Source organism: Chiloscyllium punctatum, chromosome 5, assembly GCF_047496795.1.
Source record: "Chiloscyllium punctatum isolate Juve2018m chromosome 5, sChiPun1.3, whole genome shotgun sequence".
NCBI lineage: Eukaryota > Metazoa > Chordata > Chondrichthyes > Orectolobiformes > Hemiscylliidae > Chiloscyllium > Chiloscyllium punctatum.
This window is the reverse complement of record NC_092743.1, coordinates 18363112-18379338: the sequence shown is the minus strand read 5'-3', so window position 1 is coordinate 18379338 and position 16227 is coordinate 18363112. Positions and strand designations below refer to the sequence as shown.

At 40.1% G+C, this 16227-nt stretch overlaps 1 protein-coding gene across 3 annotated transcripts in view; it reads right to left on the bottom strand.

Annotated features, from left to right (window-relative positions):
* Window positions 1–1131: 1131 nt before the first annotated feature.
* ppp4r1 (protein phosphatase 4, regulatory subunit 1) overlaps window positions 1132–16227 on the bottom strand; it is an 83711-nt gene continuing 68615 nt past the window's right edge. For all 3 annotated transcript variants that reach the window (XM_072569850.1, XM_072569851.1, XM_072569852.1), the window contains 4 exons: window positions 12880–13000; window positions 12308–12442; window positions 6875–7016; window positions 1132–3965 (listed from right to left, as the gene is read on the bottom strand). In XM_072569850.1, coding sequence (XP_072425951.1) covers window positions 3802–3965; window positions 6875–7016; window positions 12308–12442; window positions 12880–13000 — 562 coding nt within the window. In that variant the 3' untranslated portion in view covers window positions 1132–3801. The remainder of the gene's footprint in view (window positions 3966–6874; window positions 7017–12307; window positions 12443–12879; window positions 13001–16227) is intronic.

The window sequence follows — 16227 nt, the reverse complement described above, 5'->3', positions numbered from 1 at the left end:
GGATGTTTCCTATAAAAAATGGTCTTTCAGAATGCATTTGATAAGCTTCCACATAATAACGGTGGTATTTATATTAAAAAAGGGTAGAGGCATTAGAAGGACAATGGGTTGACAGTTGATGGGAGGCTGACATGATCAGTTCTCTGTTCAACAAGCCTCACATCATGTTCGATTTTAGAAAAGTCAATGTCTTGGATTAAGAAACAGAGTGGCATATTGAAGATTGAGAACAGTAGCAGGAAGATTAAGAATGAACTCCCATTTGTTGTTATTTGCCCAATTTTGCAAAGTTAACAATTATACACTCCGGATCGAAGGCTAACAAGTTGGAATAAAACATTAAATGATTAAATAAGAACAGTGGTGCAAGAGGTGATTGGATGTTATATAAAGACATCTCAAAGCTAGCACAGGTACAAAATACACCGAAAATCGATTCCCTATCTTAACAGGCAGTGGGAGCTGTGGAATACAAGGCAAAACTGGGGAAAAGGGCAACAGTCACACCTGTGGAGCTATTGTCAGATTCTGTTGCAAGTACAGTATTCAGTTTGGTACTTTGGGAAGAATATGTTGGTCTTAGAGTGTGTACAGCTGCAATTGAACCCTTTGGTGGATTGGTATGTTGCATTATTGGCCAATCTACAAGTCACCATGTTGTAGTTGTGAAAGTGGCACATTTTCTGATAAAATGTGAAAAAGATTTCCTAGATGTTTGTCTGCACATTCACAGCAGCCAGATTTCCCAAGAGAAACCTTGAGCCTCAGAAAGTGCATTGAGCAGGCTTGTGCAAGCTGGTGTTTGGCATGGTTCAGAATCAAAGTCCAGGCCTTCACTTGGATAAAAAGTATGACATCATAGCAACCAGCCACTACCAAATGCTTCACTGCTTCTCTATCATTTTGGTTTCAGTTTTACTGGCAGTCCAATGTTCTTCTAACTTCGATCTTCCACTCTCCACAAACCCATAACCAAATGCACTCGAAGTCCCATTCACTTCACCTCTGTGTGCGTGTACTAACAGTTTTAAAATTGTCATGCACATAATTCTCAGTTCAGCAGAGTTATCAGATATTGTAAATCCCAGCTCACTCCCTCCAAAATGTCAAAATCAAAACTTGAACAGCAACAAACTTAAACAGTTGCATATTTATTTTTATTTGGACAAGTACAGAACATCTTGTATCACAACAGCTTTTTATGACATGATCAACAACGGGCACTTGAGTGCTCACAGATATGTACATATAAAAAAGGTGCAGCATTCAGCCGATCATGATAAAAAGTTAAAATACCTGAATTTTCTGACTTAAAGTTTGTGTGCTACTCCAATTCAAAACATACTCTGCAGGACATGACCAGCATGAAACAGACATAAGTACACAGCAGCACTCTGCATAACACACACAGAAATATGCTGTACTTTTAAAATCATTTGACCACTTTGTAGTGTTAGTGCTGAGCCTGACCCAGAGAGTTCCCACTGCACACATTTGAATTCACACAGAAATCTGACCTTTTACCACACTCTGCAGCATGTAATAATAGATTAGCTGCAGCAGGCAACATCTCACTTTCTGAAAAACAAAGCCCAAAATCCACATGTGCAATGGACCATCTCATTTGATCCTGGTGGCAGGGAAGTTTGGTGGAGAAGTGGAGGGGGTCATTAAGAGAAAGATAAGGAGTCAATTGATTAGATTGTTAAATGGTTTGGAGCTAAATCAGTTGGGGGGGAAAAAAAACTATTTTCAGATACAGGACTATTGCCTAGAATGAGATCAGTTTGTCCAAGACAATACCAAGATTTTATAAACTAAAATGTGGCAAAATCTATTAAAAAAACCAAAAAGATACAATGTTATTTACTGAACATGGAAGAATACATGGATGCTGGACTTCTTTCAAAGAAAAAAAAGGAGACCATACTTAATCTATCATTTTTGTCTTTTATATTCATTCAATCTCCAAACTCAGAACTGAAGACTGATTCTGAAGGCTTAGCAATGCAGGTTGACTTGCAATACAGCAGTCTCAAATTACAATCAATCACTTACCCTATTAAAGATGGGCAGGTTAGAAGTGTTGTTCCTCAAATGGGGTTCAGGGCAAGAAACATCGCCTTCAGGAGGACACTAGAGAATCCACCACATGATAGCTCATGGGGTAGCCAGTGCACAAGTGGAATACAACCCCATTTCAAAGCATTTGTTTCTGCTAGATCCACTGAATAATGTGCCAAAAAGTCTGCAACAACTCATTTAACCAATGGCCTCTCTTCCTGGACTGATGAGAATCTATCATGTCATTTACATCTTGCAGCCAGGATACCTATAAATGAGATAGCTTTATTACATTATTTAAGAACAGGCCTATAACTTGGAAAAGACTTGCAAAAGTGGAAGACAGGTGACATGTTTGCTAAATACTGGAAGCTTATAGATGTCAAGACCGAGCTGACATTAATCATGGACTGAAGAACTCCATCAGAGAGTGACCTCATAGGCTGCCAATAAGGCACAAAGACCATCAGCTTGAAGATGGTGGGATTGTTAACTCAAAAGATAGAGTTTTTATAGATGGTAGTTAGTTGATCAAAATGACCTCACATTGCAAAGATCTTTGAAAGAACATTATCCCATGGTGATTATCTAACTTGTCTCATGTCTCTATTCCCCTCACCTAGTAAGATGGTGGATCATTGTTTTTATAGGTAGACTGAATGAGAAATAAAAAGGTGCCTTGTGTGATTTAAAAAGTGGAGTCAGACATGTAAATTTAGGTAGATGTAACACAATATTTGCACACCAGATAGTGCAAAACTTTATACTTGTGAGTTCAGTCAGAGCCACCTCACTCTGAGGTATAAATTCTAGAACAATTTAACAGGGTCTGCACACCTCTACTAACAGCTACCATTAACCCTTGCACTCGTTTTCACTTCTGTGCAGCAATGAGGAATTTGTAAAAAAAAGTATTCAAAAGCGTTAAGTATATATTATGTATGCATTTTTTGTCCTTTCTCCTCTATAATTCAATCAATTCCTGTGCAATCTCCAAGGTAGTTAGAAAAAAACCCATTAATGAATAAGGTGGGTAAGGAAGTGAATCAAAGCAGATCAGTGGCAGCCATTTTCTCATACCCGCAAGGCTGAAATTTGCTGTAGTATGAATGGACAAACTTCAAGACCAAATTACAACTCCACTGTCCGTGTTCAAACTAAATGAGGTATAACTAATTCATTTAGGTAAAAATACCCTTGACATAACTCGCACAGTTGAGAAGAACGTTTCTGAATCAATACATGAAAGTTCTTGTACAGTATTAAGAAATACACATTAACTTGTCTAGATCTTACTCTTTGCAAATGCAACTAGATGTTGTTTATAGACAAGAAATATCAGTAACCTTTCTAATAAGTTTTCTGGAAGGAATGATTAGGTTTGAAATGGCAATCCCTCCTCCATTAAGGCGGCTCCAGGTGTTCAAGTTTGCTAGTTTTAAGAATACAGGAGTTTAAGGCTTCGGTGGTAATATCCTCTGAGAATTTTTCAGTGGTCAAAGTATGAAAACCAAGTCACGGCCACACGACTAGTAATAGTCTTAAATGAATCTCAGTGTAATACAGGGCCCTAAGGCAGATCTCCACAATTGGAAAACCCCATCATTCAGTGTAGAGAACAGATATCTCGCCGTATTCTAGAGCACTCACCCAGTACATTCCAGCTGATACACATACTTAATGCACACATCAGTGACTGTTTGATCAGTCCAATGGTGCAAGGAACAAAAGCCTGTTTTAATAAGTGGAAGAAGCAGTACTCATGGAATCATCACCAAGCTTTGTACTGCTGGGGTATATGCTGGCAAAGTATCGGACATCCCGGTCTCGATCAGCCTGCAGCGCCACAGTGATTTGCTCTATGGCCTCCTGGTGAGAACTGCCCGAGTTCACAAAGTATTCTGTAAGAAAATAATGAAATGAACTGGTTTGGTAGAAGATCCTTCATTTTACCTCCTAATCCCCAACCAATACATCTCAGCCAAGGACTCTAAACTGAAACAAATGGAAAACAATGCATCTTGAGCATAAACATTCCAATCTTTGGCAAACTGAAAAATAAGAGTCTTTAAAAGTGGTCTCCTTTTAAATTCGAGGAGACCACCAAATGTTTGCAAAAAGTATCAACTCCCAGTTGTCTTTTGCTGCTGTAAATGAAATGGTCATTAATGTGAAGTATCAGCCTACTTTCCTTTTACTTTTCTTTTCAATTCTGGGGATTCTGGGGATTTAAGAAAAATATTATATCAACCAGAGGCTAGTGGGCTTCCAGAACACTCAGAATTTAAAAAGTATTTACTAGATCATGAAGCACTATAGCAGGTTATGGATCCCAGATCCGGGGAAATTAGAATTGACAGGTGCTCGATGACTAGTGTGGACTCTTCCCATGCTGTAATACGCTATAGTTAGCGTATCTTTCACCCTCTTGTTTAACAAGGATCTATGTTCCCCTGCCATAAAAATATTTGAGAACTTGGCTTCCACCAGCTTTTCAGGAAGAGAGTGCCAAAGAATTGTAGCCCTCAGAAGATTGCTTGCCTCATCGGTGTTTTAAATGGATCATTTTTAATTTTGAAAAGAGCGACCCCTAGTTTGAGCTTCTCCCATTACAGGGACATGTACCTTGTCAAAGTCCCTCAGGATGTTGACTGAGATTTATTTCTCTGAATTAGGTTTTGGAAGTGGAAGAGACAACAAGTTGGGACAAACAAAACACAAAATTAGTGAATCATTCCAACACAATCATGTCAGTTTTCTGTAAGAGCAATTGCCCTCGACCCATTTTCCCATTTCTTTTTTTCATATCATTATGAAATCAGTTTTTGAACGGCTTGGACTGACATTGCTTCCACCACATTTGGGCAGAATATTCCAGATCCCACTCACTCAGAGCATAAAAATCTTCTCAAGTTGCCATTGTTACTTTTGCTGATCACTTCGAGTTGGTATCCTCTGGTTCTAAATCCCTTTACAAACAGGAACAGTTTATGTTTGGATTCTCATTATTTTGAATACTTCCCTCTTCTCCAAAGAGATCAGTCCCATTTCTCCAATCTACCAATATAGCTAAAGCTGTTCATCTGTGCAGCCAGGAAACCTTTCTGCACCTTGAAGGCCTTCACATCCTTCCTCAAGTGTCGAAGCAGAACTAGATGCTAAACACCAGCTGAGGCGGAACCAGTGTCTCTACAGGTTCATCACAACTCCATGGCTTTTGCACACACTGCACCCATTTATAAGGCCAAATTTCGATAAACTTTCTCAGCCTGCCCTGTGACTGGAGCACAGAAATCCTCCAAGTTCCTTTTAGTCTGCACCTCCTACAAAATGCACTCCCTATTGTATATCCTTATTCATTCAGCCAAATTAAATACTTCACACTTTTGCCGTATTTAAGTTTAAATTGCCATTGTCCACCCACTCCATGATCCCACCAATATCCTGTAGATATCCATCAGCATTCACCTTTCAGTTCATAATGCTTCCAAGTTTTGTTTTATCTTAAAAATTAAGTTGTGTTTTGAACATTTCTCAATAAAATATAAAGGAAAATTGAGAACCTAAAACTGGCCAATGTGGAGGCCCACTATGTAACATGCTCCAGTCCAAAAAACTAGCAAGTGGAGGTGAGAGTTATCTGCTGTTATTCAGCTAATTTTGCATTCAAGCTACAACTGTCCCTTTTATTCCATGGGCTAGAAATATTCTCTCAATCTTGTTAATAGGGCACATTATCAAATGCCTTGGAGGTTCATATACGTCACATTAATGGTTTACTCTCATGATTAATACCTTCTATTAGCCCATCAAAAAAACAAGAAAATTAAATGCAATCTGTCCTTAACAAATGTGTGTTGGCTTTTCTTAGTCCACATTGTAAAGGCTGTCCTGAATTATTGTTTCCAAAGGATTTCTGGCCTGAAGTTGCATTTTTTTCAACAAAATGTGACGTTTGTAACTCTCCAGTTCTCTGCAAACACCTCCCAAGAATAGAGAAAATATTAAATAAAGCAAGCTTATCTGACAACTCCTGACAAACTTGAGTCTATCCAAAGTTTCAGTTACCTCCTTGTTCATTTTATCATGGGCAGCATTTTCATTCTTTATAAAATACGAGCATTCATTTAATATGTCATCCCTGCCCTCTATAATTATGCATAAGTTTAAGACTAAAAATAGTCCATACTTCAATTTTTACATTTATTTAAATCAATAGTCCTCACTTTCTCCAGTTGAGACACGTGGCACTTGAACCCAGATATTCTAACCTAGAAGTAAGGACACTACCACTGCAACTTCTTTAAAAGCTGTATACTGTTCTGTTTTTCTTGTTAATATTGAAAGGTTGCCCTCCCTTAATTACTTAGCGCATTCCAGATGCTACCCTTTTCCAAACTCACCTCAAACCTTTTGATGCTATGGACACTAGTCCCTAAACGTTGCTCTACTGATTTTAATTTAATATATTTCCACTAACCAGTACCAGAATATCTCCTTTTCTTGTGATTTGAAACATACTGATGTAGAAAATTCTTCCAAAAAAAAAGGTGGAGAAATTCTTACCTCTCTACCCCTTACATTATTCCTGCCCCAGTCACCCACTATGACTACTATATAATTTCTGCAGCTCTCCAACTTCCTTGAAAATTTGTTTTCCGATATCTTTCAGAATCCTTGATGACCTACAGAATATACGTAGAATATCCATGCATGTAACCAGTAAATTTAATCTGGATTTTATTGTTTAAAGTTTTCCATTTAAAACTTTTGTGGATATTGTACTAGAGACAGAAATCGAAAATCTCACCTTTTTCCAATAGGGTTTGTCTCAAAGTTTTTGCTAATAACACTCTGACATTTGGAACAGGATCAGATGCTAGCTGTAGTAAGTGTGGCATCAAATGCTCAGTAAACTGTTCCACAGGAATATAATCATCTTCAAGTACAGCCTGCATTTAAATACATAAAGAAATGCATCCTTTAATATGCAATGTTTACAAAGTTAACTGTTATTAAGAGCTGAATACTTACTAATTCTATAGCAATGAATTGTAATTATCAGCAACCACGCTCTGGTTAGGGTACGTTATTGAAAACTGTCATCACATACACCTGTACTGTACGGCCTCAGAGGCAATCTGTGAAGAAGATTACCTTGAAGTACAATGGGTCCTTGATCAGGTTGGCCAATAGGCCAAGGAGTGCCAGATGGATTTTAATTTAGATAAATGCGAGGTGCTGCATTTTGGAAAGGCAAATCAGGGCAGGACTTATACATTAGATTAGATTAGATTAGATCTTTATATATAAAGGTCCTGGGGAATGTGGCTGAACAAAGAGACCTTGGAGTGCAGGTTCATAGTTCCTTGAAAGTGGCGTCATAGATAGACAAGATAGTGAAGGTGGTGCTTGGTACACTTGCCTTTATTGATCAGTGCATTGAGTATAGGAGTGGGAAATTCTAGTCTCTCTGCTGTAGGATGTTGTGAAACTTGAAAGGGTTCAGAAAAGATTTACAAAGATGTTGCCAGGGTTGGAGGGTTTGAGCTATAGGGAGAGACTGAAAAGGCCGGGGCTGTTTTTCCCTGGAGTGTCAGCAGGGGGAAGCCTTACAGAGGCTCAAACTCATGAGTGACATGGATAGGGTGAGTAACCAAGGTCTTTTCCCCACGGGGGTGGGGGGCGAAGAAGAGTCTAAAACTAGATTGCATAGATTTAAGGTGAAAGGGGAAAGATTTAAAAAAGGTACCTAAGGGACAACATTTTCACACAGAGGGTGGTGCAAGTATGGAATGAGCTGCCAGAGGAAGTAGTGGAGGCTGGTACAACTACAACATTTAAAAAGCATTGGGATGGGTATATGAAAAGATTGAGGGGAATATAGGCCAAATGCTGGCAAATGGGACTAAATTAATTCAGGATGTCTGACTGGCATGGATTGAAGGGTCTGTTTCCATGCTGTATGGCTCTATGATGAGGCTCAATGAACAAGAACTACAGAATGCCTATAGCACCTGGCATGCCTTTACACAAGCAGCAATTGAAAGATTTCTCTACCAGAAAACATCAATACTGGTCTGATGAGCAAAACTGAGTGCTACAGGAGCTACTAAAATCATAAGCAGCAGGTGCTCCTGAATTGGAAGCATAAACAAAACTTGAGGGAAAGAAAGAAAGTCTACAGACAAATAAAGACAGACGTTCAACAAGAAACCCCGAAAGATAAAAGAACAGATGGGAGGTGGAAAAAGCACAGCTCTCAGGCTTGCTTCACCATTTAAGATCATGGCTGACCTGATTGAAGTTTCAAATTCAAAATCTGCCGATCCCCTTGCTCATCTGTCTATTTCTACCTTAAAAATATTCAAAGACCCTGCTTCGACTGCCTTTCCAAAGACAGCCCACCCTCAAAAACAAGTCTCCTGCGTGTAAAATTGAGGCATCTTATTGGGCATGTATGGATTCTTCAGCACAGTCAAGACCATCTACAGCGCAAGCACCCATGTACCCTACCTATTTAGGGTGAATAATGGAGAGAGGTCTTCATCAAGAACAGAGAGGAGCAGCAGCTCTAGCTAGAAGGACATTGTTGATCCCCTCAACACATCCCACAGCATGCTATGCAGAGTCATCTCAGCACAACTCCCATCTCTCAGGAGGTTGGCAATGCCATTGACAGATGACAGCCAAAAGGTCATTGGTGCAGGAGTAATTCCTGCTACAATACACTGGAAATGCATTCTTGGCACCAGTACATGACTTCATCTTTGTCATCAGGCAAGAGGAGAACAAGGTCAGGAGCTCAGATACCATAATAGTCACCATCTTCAAAGAAAGGGGATGACTGACTGCCATAGCTGCAGAACAGTTGTTTTTATTGGCAAGGTGGGTGGCTGGGGGACACTGTAAAACATAAGAGAATTAGACCATTTGGCCCATCAAATCTTTGCTGCCAGTCAACCATGGCGCCATCTTTCTTAACTCCTTCTCCACATAACCCTTGATCTCATTCCTATTCAAGAACCTCTCTCCCTCACTTAAATACACTCAATGACTTGGCCTCTACTGCCCTCTGTGACAATCTGTTACACAAAGTCACCAGCCACTGACTGATGAAATTCCTCTTCCTCTCAGTTCTGAAGAATCACCCTTAACTCGGAGGCTGGGCTCTTGAGGTCCTAGACTCTCCTTCTCCACATCTTCCCCACATCCACTCTTATCCACGATGCTCAGTATTCTGCAAGTTTCAATTATTCATCCTTTTGAATGTGATCAAGTACAGACCCAGAGTCCTCAACTGCTCATCATATGATAAGCCCTTCACCTCGGTGTCATTCTTGTAAACCACCCGTGGACCCCTCCAATATCAGCATGACTTTCCTTAGATATGGGCCCAAACTGCTCTCAATATTCCAACACTGTCTGACCAGAGCCTTATACAGCATCAGCAGTACATCACTGCTCATGGATTCTAGCTCTCTTGAATTGAGTGCTAACATTGCATTTGCCTTAACTACCAACTGAACCGGCATCTTAACTTTCAGAGAATTCTGGACTGGGACTCTCTAGTCTCTTTGTGCTTCAGATTTCCAAAGCCTTCCCCATTCAGAAAATACTCTATGCCTCTATTCTTCCTATCAAAGTGCATAAAACTTCATACTTTTCCACATTGTATCCCATCTGCCACTTCTTTGTCCATTCTTCTAGCCTGTCCAATTCCTTCTGCAACCTCCCTCCTTCGTGCCCTTCCACCCATCTTTGTGTCATCTGTAAATTTAGCAACAATGCCTTCAGTTCCTTTAATCATATAGTCAATGTATAACGTGAATAGTTGTAGTCCCAACACGGACTCCTGCAGAACTCCAGTATTTGCCAGCTACCATGCTGAGAGAAAAAAATAGACCTGTTTATCCCCAGTCTCTGCCTTCTGCCAGCCAGCCAATCCTCTATCCATGTCAGTACCTTGTTCCTAACACCATGGCCTCTCATCTTATTCAGCAGAGTCTTGTGCAGGACCTTGGCAAACGCCTTCTCGAAATTCAAATAGATCATGTCCATTGTGTCGTCTTTGTTTAACATGCTCGTTACCGCCTCAAAGAAGTCTAGCAGATTTGTCAGGCGTGACTTCCCTGTTGAAGTCATGCTAACTAAGCCCTATTTTACCATTGCAATATTCGGCAAGCTCATCCTTAATAGACTGTAAAATCTTACCAATGCCCATGGCCAGGCTAACTGGCCTATCCATTCATCCCTTCTGCCTCCCTCCTTTCTTAAAATAAGTGCGTTACATCAGAAACTTTCCAGAACTCCACTGATCCCTGAAATATCACCTATGCCTCTATAATCTCAACTATCTCCTTCAGAACTCTGATGTAGTCCCCCTGTCAAGGTGATTTATCCAAATTCATGACTTTCAGCTTCCGGGATCTTCTCCTTAGTGATGACCATTATACTCCCCTGTGCCCCCTTGACACACTCTTGGAAGTTCTGGTATGCAATTAGTGTCTTCCACTGTGAAAACTGATGCAAAGACCCATCAGTCCAAAAATATGGATTTTTACAGAAGACCATTCCAAAAAAAAAGGAGCAGACAGCAGCACAAACATTTAATTGCACTCTGTCTATAAAGAGAGACGATGGAACATTGTCCTCAAATTTGGCTGCCCTTGGAACTTTGTCACCGCTGTGATACGAACCAAGAAATTTGCCAGGACAAGGAGGAAACTGTTCAACCTTTTGTCCAAGATCAAGTCCAGCCTTTGGGAGAATCCTTTCAATGAGGCAGACATCAACAATGAAATTCAACAATGCAATCCTGACATGTTTGTGGATTGCAGAGGTGTCGTGTTACCCATCCTTCTGCATGAATTGCAGACATTGACAAGCATCTCAAACCCTCTCTGCAAAACCCACTCCTAAGATGTTCCAATATCAGCATTGCCTCTCAGGCCAAAAGCCTTCAAGAGCTACAAATTATGCCAGTCAGCTGCACTGGACAGCCACATTGCCCACATGCTTGACAAGACTTCCAAACGAGATACTCCGTCTTCCTCCATAGTCATGTCTTGTTGGCTTTTTTCTAGACAGCAAGGACTCATTCTCTCCCTCGTGCATCTTTTTATTTTCTTTCTCCATTATTAATAACCCCTTTGTCTTTTGCATTGGCCTCTGTAACGTCTGTCCTCTTGCTGCTCCTCAGGTAAAAAGTATGAAAAACAGCTATTTTCCAACACCTTTCTGTTCTAAAGAGTCATACCTGACTCAAAATGTTAACTGTTTATTCTCTTCACAGATACTACTTGACTTGCTGAGTTTCTCCAGCATTCTAATTTTGTTTCAGATTTTTAACATCGACAGTATTTTGACTCTACTCCAAAACAAGCTATCAGCTCTGAACTTAGTCACACCAACTGATTATCCATTACAGCAGAGAGAACAATTCAAGGATGTCCTCAAAGCCTACATGAAAGAATGCAATATTCAATGCAACAACGCATGGAATGCGCTGCCAGCGGTGGTGGTGGAAACAGAGTCATTAGGGGCATTTAAATGACCGCTGGACATGCACATGGATAGCAGTGAGTTGAGGGGTGCATAGGTTGAGTTATTTTACCTTACATTAGGATTAACCCCAGCACAACATCGAGGGCCAAAGAGCCTGTTCTGTCTGTACTTTTCTATGTTCTATTCCCAATGTCTCTTGGCTTAGACCACTCAAAAGCAGCATCTACAAAAGCATCTCCAACAGGCCCAAGTGGAGGTCAAGTGAAAGCAAGAGCCAGAAAATCCTGAGCACCTCACTCACCCATCTCAAACACTACCTGCATACAGGGTGAGCAGATTTAGTATTCGACGGTATAGTTATCTCAGGAACCCAACAGAGTTGAAGACAGTCATTCAGAGTTTTGAGGGACTGCTTAAGAAGCAATGCATGCACCTCGAAAATGACATGGTCGGGTATCAATGATATGAAGATTTGAGAAAACTTTCATAGCAACACTCCATGCACACTTGCGACTAATGAAATCAGTCTGCAATGTTAACTGGATAGAAGGGAGACTTGGTCCAGAGAAGATCGTGGGATGCAATTCAACCAAAACATTACAAATACAAGGACAAGATCTCAACCATACATTTATTCCATAATTATAAACAGTTGTAACTGAGCTCCACAGTATTTCATGTATAAAATAATGAGGGAAACATCAGAGTGGGCAACACTGCCAGACAGGCTGCTTACCTGGCAGACAAACACAAAAGCTTGACGACCTGACCATTTCACAGAATGGCAGAATTTATCAACAAGTTCATGAATAAGGTCAACTGCTAATGCAGGAGTTGCAGATGCATAGAATTTTCTAATCATCTCACCAACCTGAAAAGAACACAATTATTAAAATGTTACCTTCCCTGCAAGGAACAAGCTGTAGTTCATAAAGCACTTTTTCCGAAGGCTAAGGGTTTGTAAATGTGGTCGGGGATAGAGCAGTGAGAGGAAGCAGATATTTGCCACAGAAATTAGATTTTCATTTCTCAATATAAGTTTATGTTTTTATTAAAAATTTAAGTCATTGGGGCTGTACACTGCTTAAACTGATGTTAACCACCATTGTCGAGTCATATTCAGTCTTTGCTGTCATAAAATGAAACAACACCCAAACCCCACCATAACCATGACTCCCCCTAGTGAAATTAGTACACCTCAGTAGATACCAGAAATCAAATCCAACACCTAGCTTGTATGCACAGTAAAAATGTGTTTTCTCATTGCATTACCAAGTAGATCCTCAGCTACTCTCATCAACATCTTACCAATCGGTAGGCAATCCAGCGGACTGAAGAAACCTTATCAGCACAGAGGCTGAATGATATGGGTCGTAGGTAGTCATACACGTCCTTAGGATTGTACAGTTCCAGCAGCAAAATCAATTGCCTAAAATGAAAGAAAAAATGGAAACAGCCAAAAGCTACATAAGTGATGCAAAAATTCATTTAAGCTGTAAGTTAATGCACTGAGGTGAGGGATGGAGAGGGTTCAAACAAACAGGAAAATGAACGCTAACAGTAAATCAAATAAGAACGATTCGCATAAAAGATCATGAGAGAAAGAAAATAATATTATACATTGTTTTGGGTCACATTCATTCTTCAGCAAGACACATTTTCCTTCTACAACAGCCTCTGTCTTAATTTACAAATAGTGCAAATGAAGGATGAAGGGCCAATCTTCTGAAAAGTGATTTAACAGGTTAAGCTTGTAACCACTGGAGTTCAGAAGATTAATGTGATCTTATTGAAGCAAAATCCTGAGAGAACTGTGGATGTTGAGATGTGTCCCCACGTGTGAATCTAGAAACACAGGACAGTTTAAAGTTAAAAGGTATCGCCCATTTAAGGAGATCAGAACTGTATTGACTCAGAGGATCATTAATTTGCAGAATTCTCTTCTCCAGAGAACAGAGGAGGCTGGATCATTAAAAAGTTTTAAGGTTGAATTAGATTGAATTAAGAATATAAGTGTATGGGGCAGACAGGAGAGTTCAAGCCACAACCCGAACAGTTATGATCTTGTCAAATGGCAGGATAGGGTCTAGGGGGCTGAATGGCTTACTCCTGTGCCCAATTGCTGCTGCCAAAGGTGTCCTGTCACAAAGAGATCCATGAACAACAAAAGGACTGCTTCACTCACTCGCCAGAAAGAGAAATTTGTTGAGGTTCCACATGGTAGGCTGTTAGAGAAAATGCGGAGGCATGGGATGGAGGGTGATTTCGCAGTTTGGATTAGAAACTGGCTTTCTGTAAGAAGGCAGCGAGTGGTGGTTGATGGAAAATATTCAGCCTGGAGTCCAGTGTGCCACAAGGATCTGTTTTGGGACCACTACTGTGTCAATTTTATAAACTACTTGGATGCAGGCATAGGTGGATAGGTTAGTAAGTTTGCAGATGACACTAAAGTCGGTGGAGTGGTGGACAGTGTGGAAAAATGTTGCAGGAGGACTTGGATAAACTGCAAAATTGGGCTGAGAGGTGGCAAATGGAGATTAATGCAGATAATTGTGAGGTGATTCATTCTGGGAAGAATAGCAGGAAGGCACATTAGGTCAAAAGAAAGAAAGATTCTTGGTAGTGTGGATGTGCAGAAGGATCTTGGAGTCCATGTGCATACAGCCCTGAAAGTTGCCACCCAGGTTGATAGTGCTGTTAAGAAGGCATACGGTGTGTTAGGTTTTATTGGTCGAAGGATTGAGTTCCAGAACCATAATGTCATGTTGCAACTACATAAAACACTAGTGCGGCCGTACTCGGAATGTTGTGTACCATACTGGTCGCCCCATTACAGGAAGGATATGGAAGCATTAGAAAAGGTGCAGAGGAGATTTACCAGGAGGTTGCCTGGTCTGGAAGGAAGGTCTTATGAGGCAAGGCTGAGACACTTGGGTCTGTTCTCTTTAGAAAGGCAGCAGCTAAGAGGGGATTTGATAGAGACATACAAGATGATCAGAGGATTAGACAAGGTACATAATCAATGTCTTTTTCCGAGGATGACGACGTCAACTTGTATGAGGGGGCACAGTGACAAATTGAGGGGTGATAGATTTAAGACGGCTGTCAGAGGCAGATTCTTTACTCAGAGTGGCAAGGTAGTTAACTCATTTGCATTAGGGAGATTTAAACAATCCTTGGATAAGCACATGGGTGATGATGGGATAGTGTAGGGGGTTAGGTTTCGATTAGTTCACAGGTCTGTGCAATATCGAGGGCCTGTTCTGTGCTGTATTGTTCTATGTTCTAAATATTCAACAATCACCTTGTAGAAGATCTAACAAGCGTCAGTGCAGTGCTGGACCTAATTCTGGGGTATGAAGCTGGACAGTTATTCAAGGTGACAGTGGGGGTGCATGTTAGTGACAGTGACCACATCGTACTTGCTGGGAAAAGCAAAGAGATGGTCAACTATGTCTGTTAGAAATTCCAGGACAGCAAATAAGAAAAAAAAACAGGGCATCAAATGAATCATAGCTCCACAAAGTAAAGTTTAAAATGATGCATGTAATCAGTCAAATTAATAAATAACAAACATGTGGAAGTATGTTGTAACAAAGAAGCTGCATTCAGATAGTCCTTGATCATACCATCAGAATATCCAAAAAGTACTTTACAATCATCGTACATGTAAAAAAACTGTGGTCATTTTGTTTATGTAGGTAAATGCTGCAGCATAAAGACGTGACAATCTGTAAAAAACTGGTCTGATAGTTTTTGGTGGTGTCAACTCAGGGTTAAATGATGGATTAGATCCATCCAAGGGTTAGATTATGGAGTAGATGGAGCCAAGGCAGGGCAGATGGAGTCGCCACAAACTTATTAAATGGTGAAACAAGCTCAAGGTGCCAAACAGCTGAATCTTATTCCCCCAATGTTCTGATGTATTCTACACTCAAAGCTCCTCTGAATGTCAAAGTTTCTCATTCATTTGGAAGGTACACACATATTGACAGCCAGGAAGAAGCCTAATGGTCCATATAGTCTTTAGCATGCATTTAGATCTTGTGCTTTTCAACATGTAAAAACATTCCATTCAAAACAAAAAGCATATAAAAACACCGATTTGTTTTTTCCAAATTCGTCACAAAATTCCACTTCAATTTGCTATGGATCATTTGTGGGATCCAGGCAAGGGCAGTATTTTTATTTATGCTGCTCGTTGGATGCTGCCTGAACTGCTGTGCTCTTCCAGCACCACTAATCCAGTATTTGATTTTCAGCATCTGCAGTCATTGTTTTTACCTACAGTATTTTTATTAACCAATCCTAATAATCTGAAGAACGTGGTGGTGAGCTGCCTTAATGAATCTGTAGCACTGCTGCTATTAAGCAAGTTCCAACACTTTGACCCAGTGACCATAGCAATAAACTTTCTTGGCTTGGAGAGAAATTAATACATCTAAAGAGAGGTCCAGCAATAAAATAAATTTATCCTCACTTACCTTTTTGTATTTATTTTATTGCAATAGTTCAACAGATTTCTGCTCCATTAGAAATGATCACAGGGCCTTACACTTCTTAACTATTAGTTGCAACAAACACAACATCATGGTCATTCTTTATGCTCTTTATTGCTTAAATATTATTTTTACAATGTATCATGAAGTTCGATAA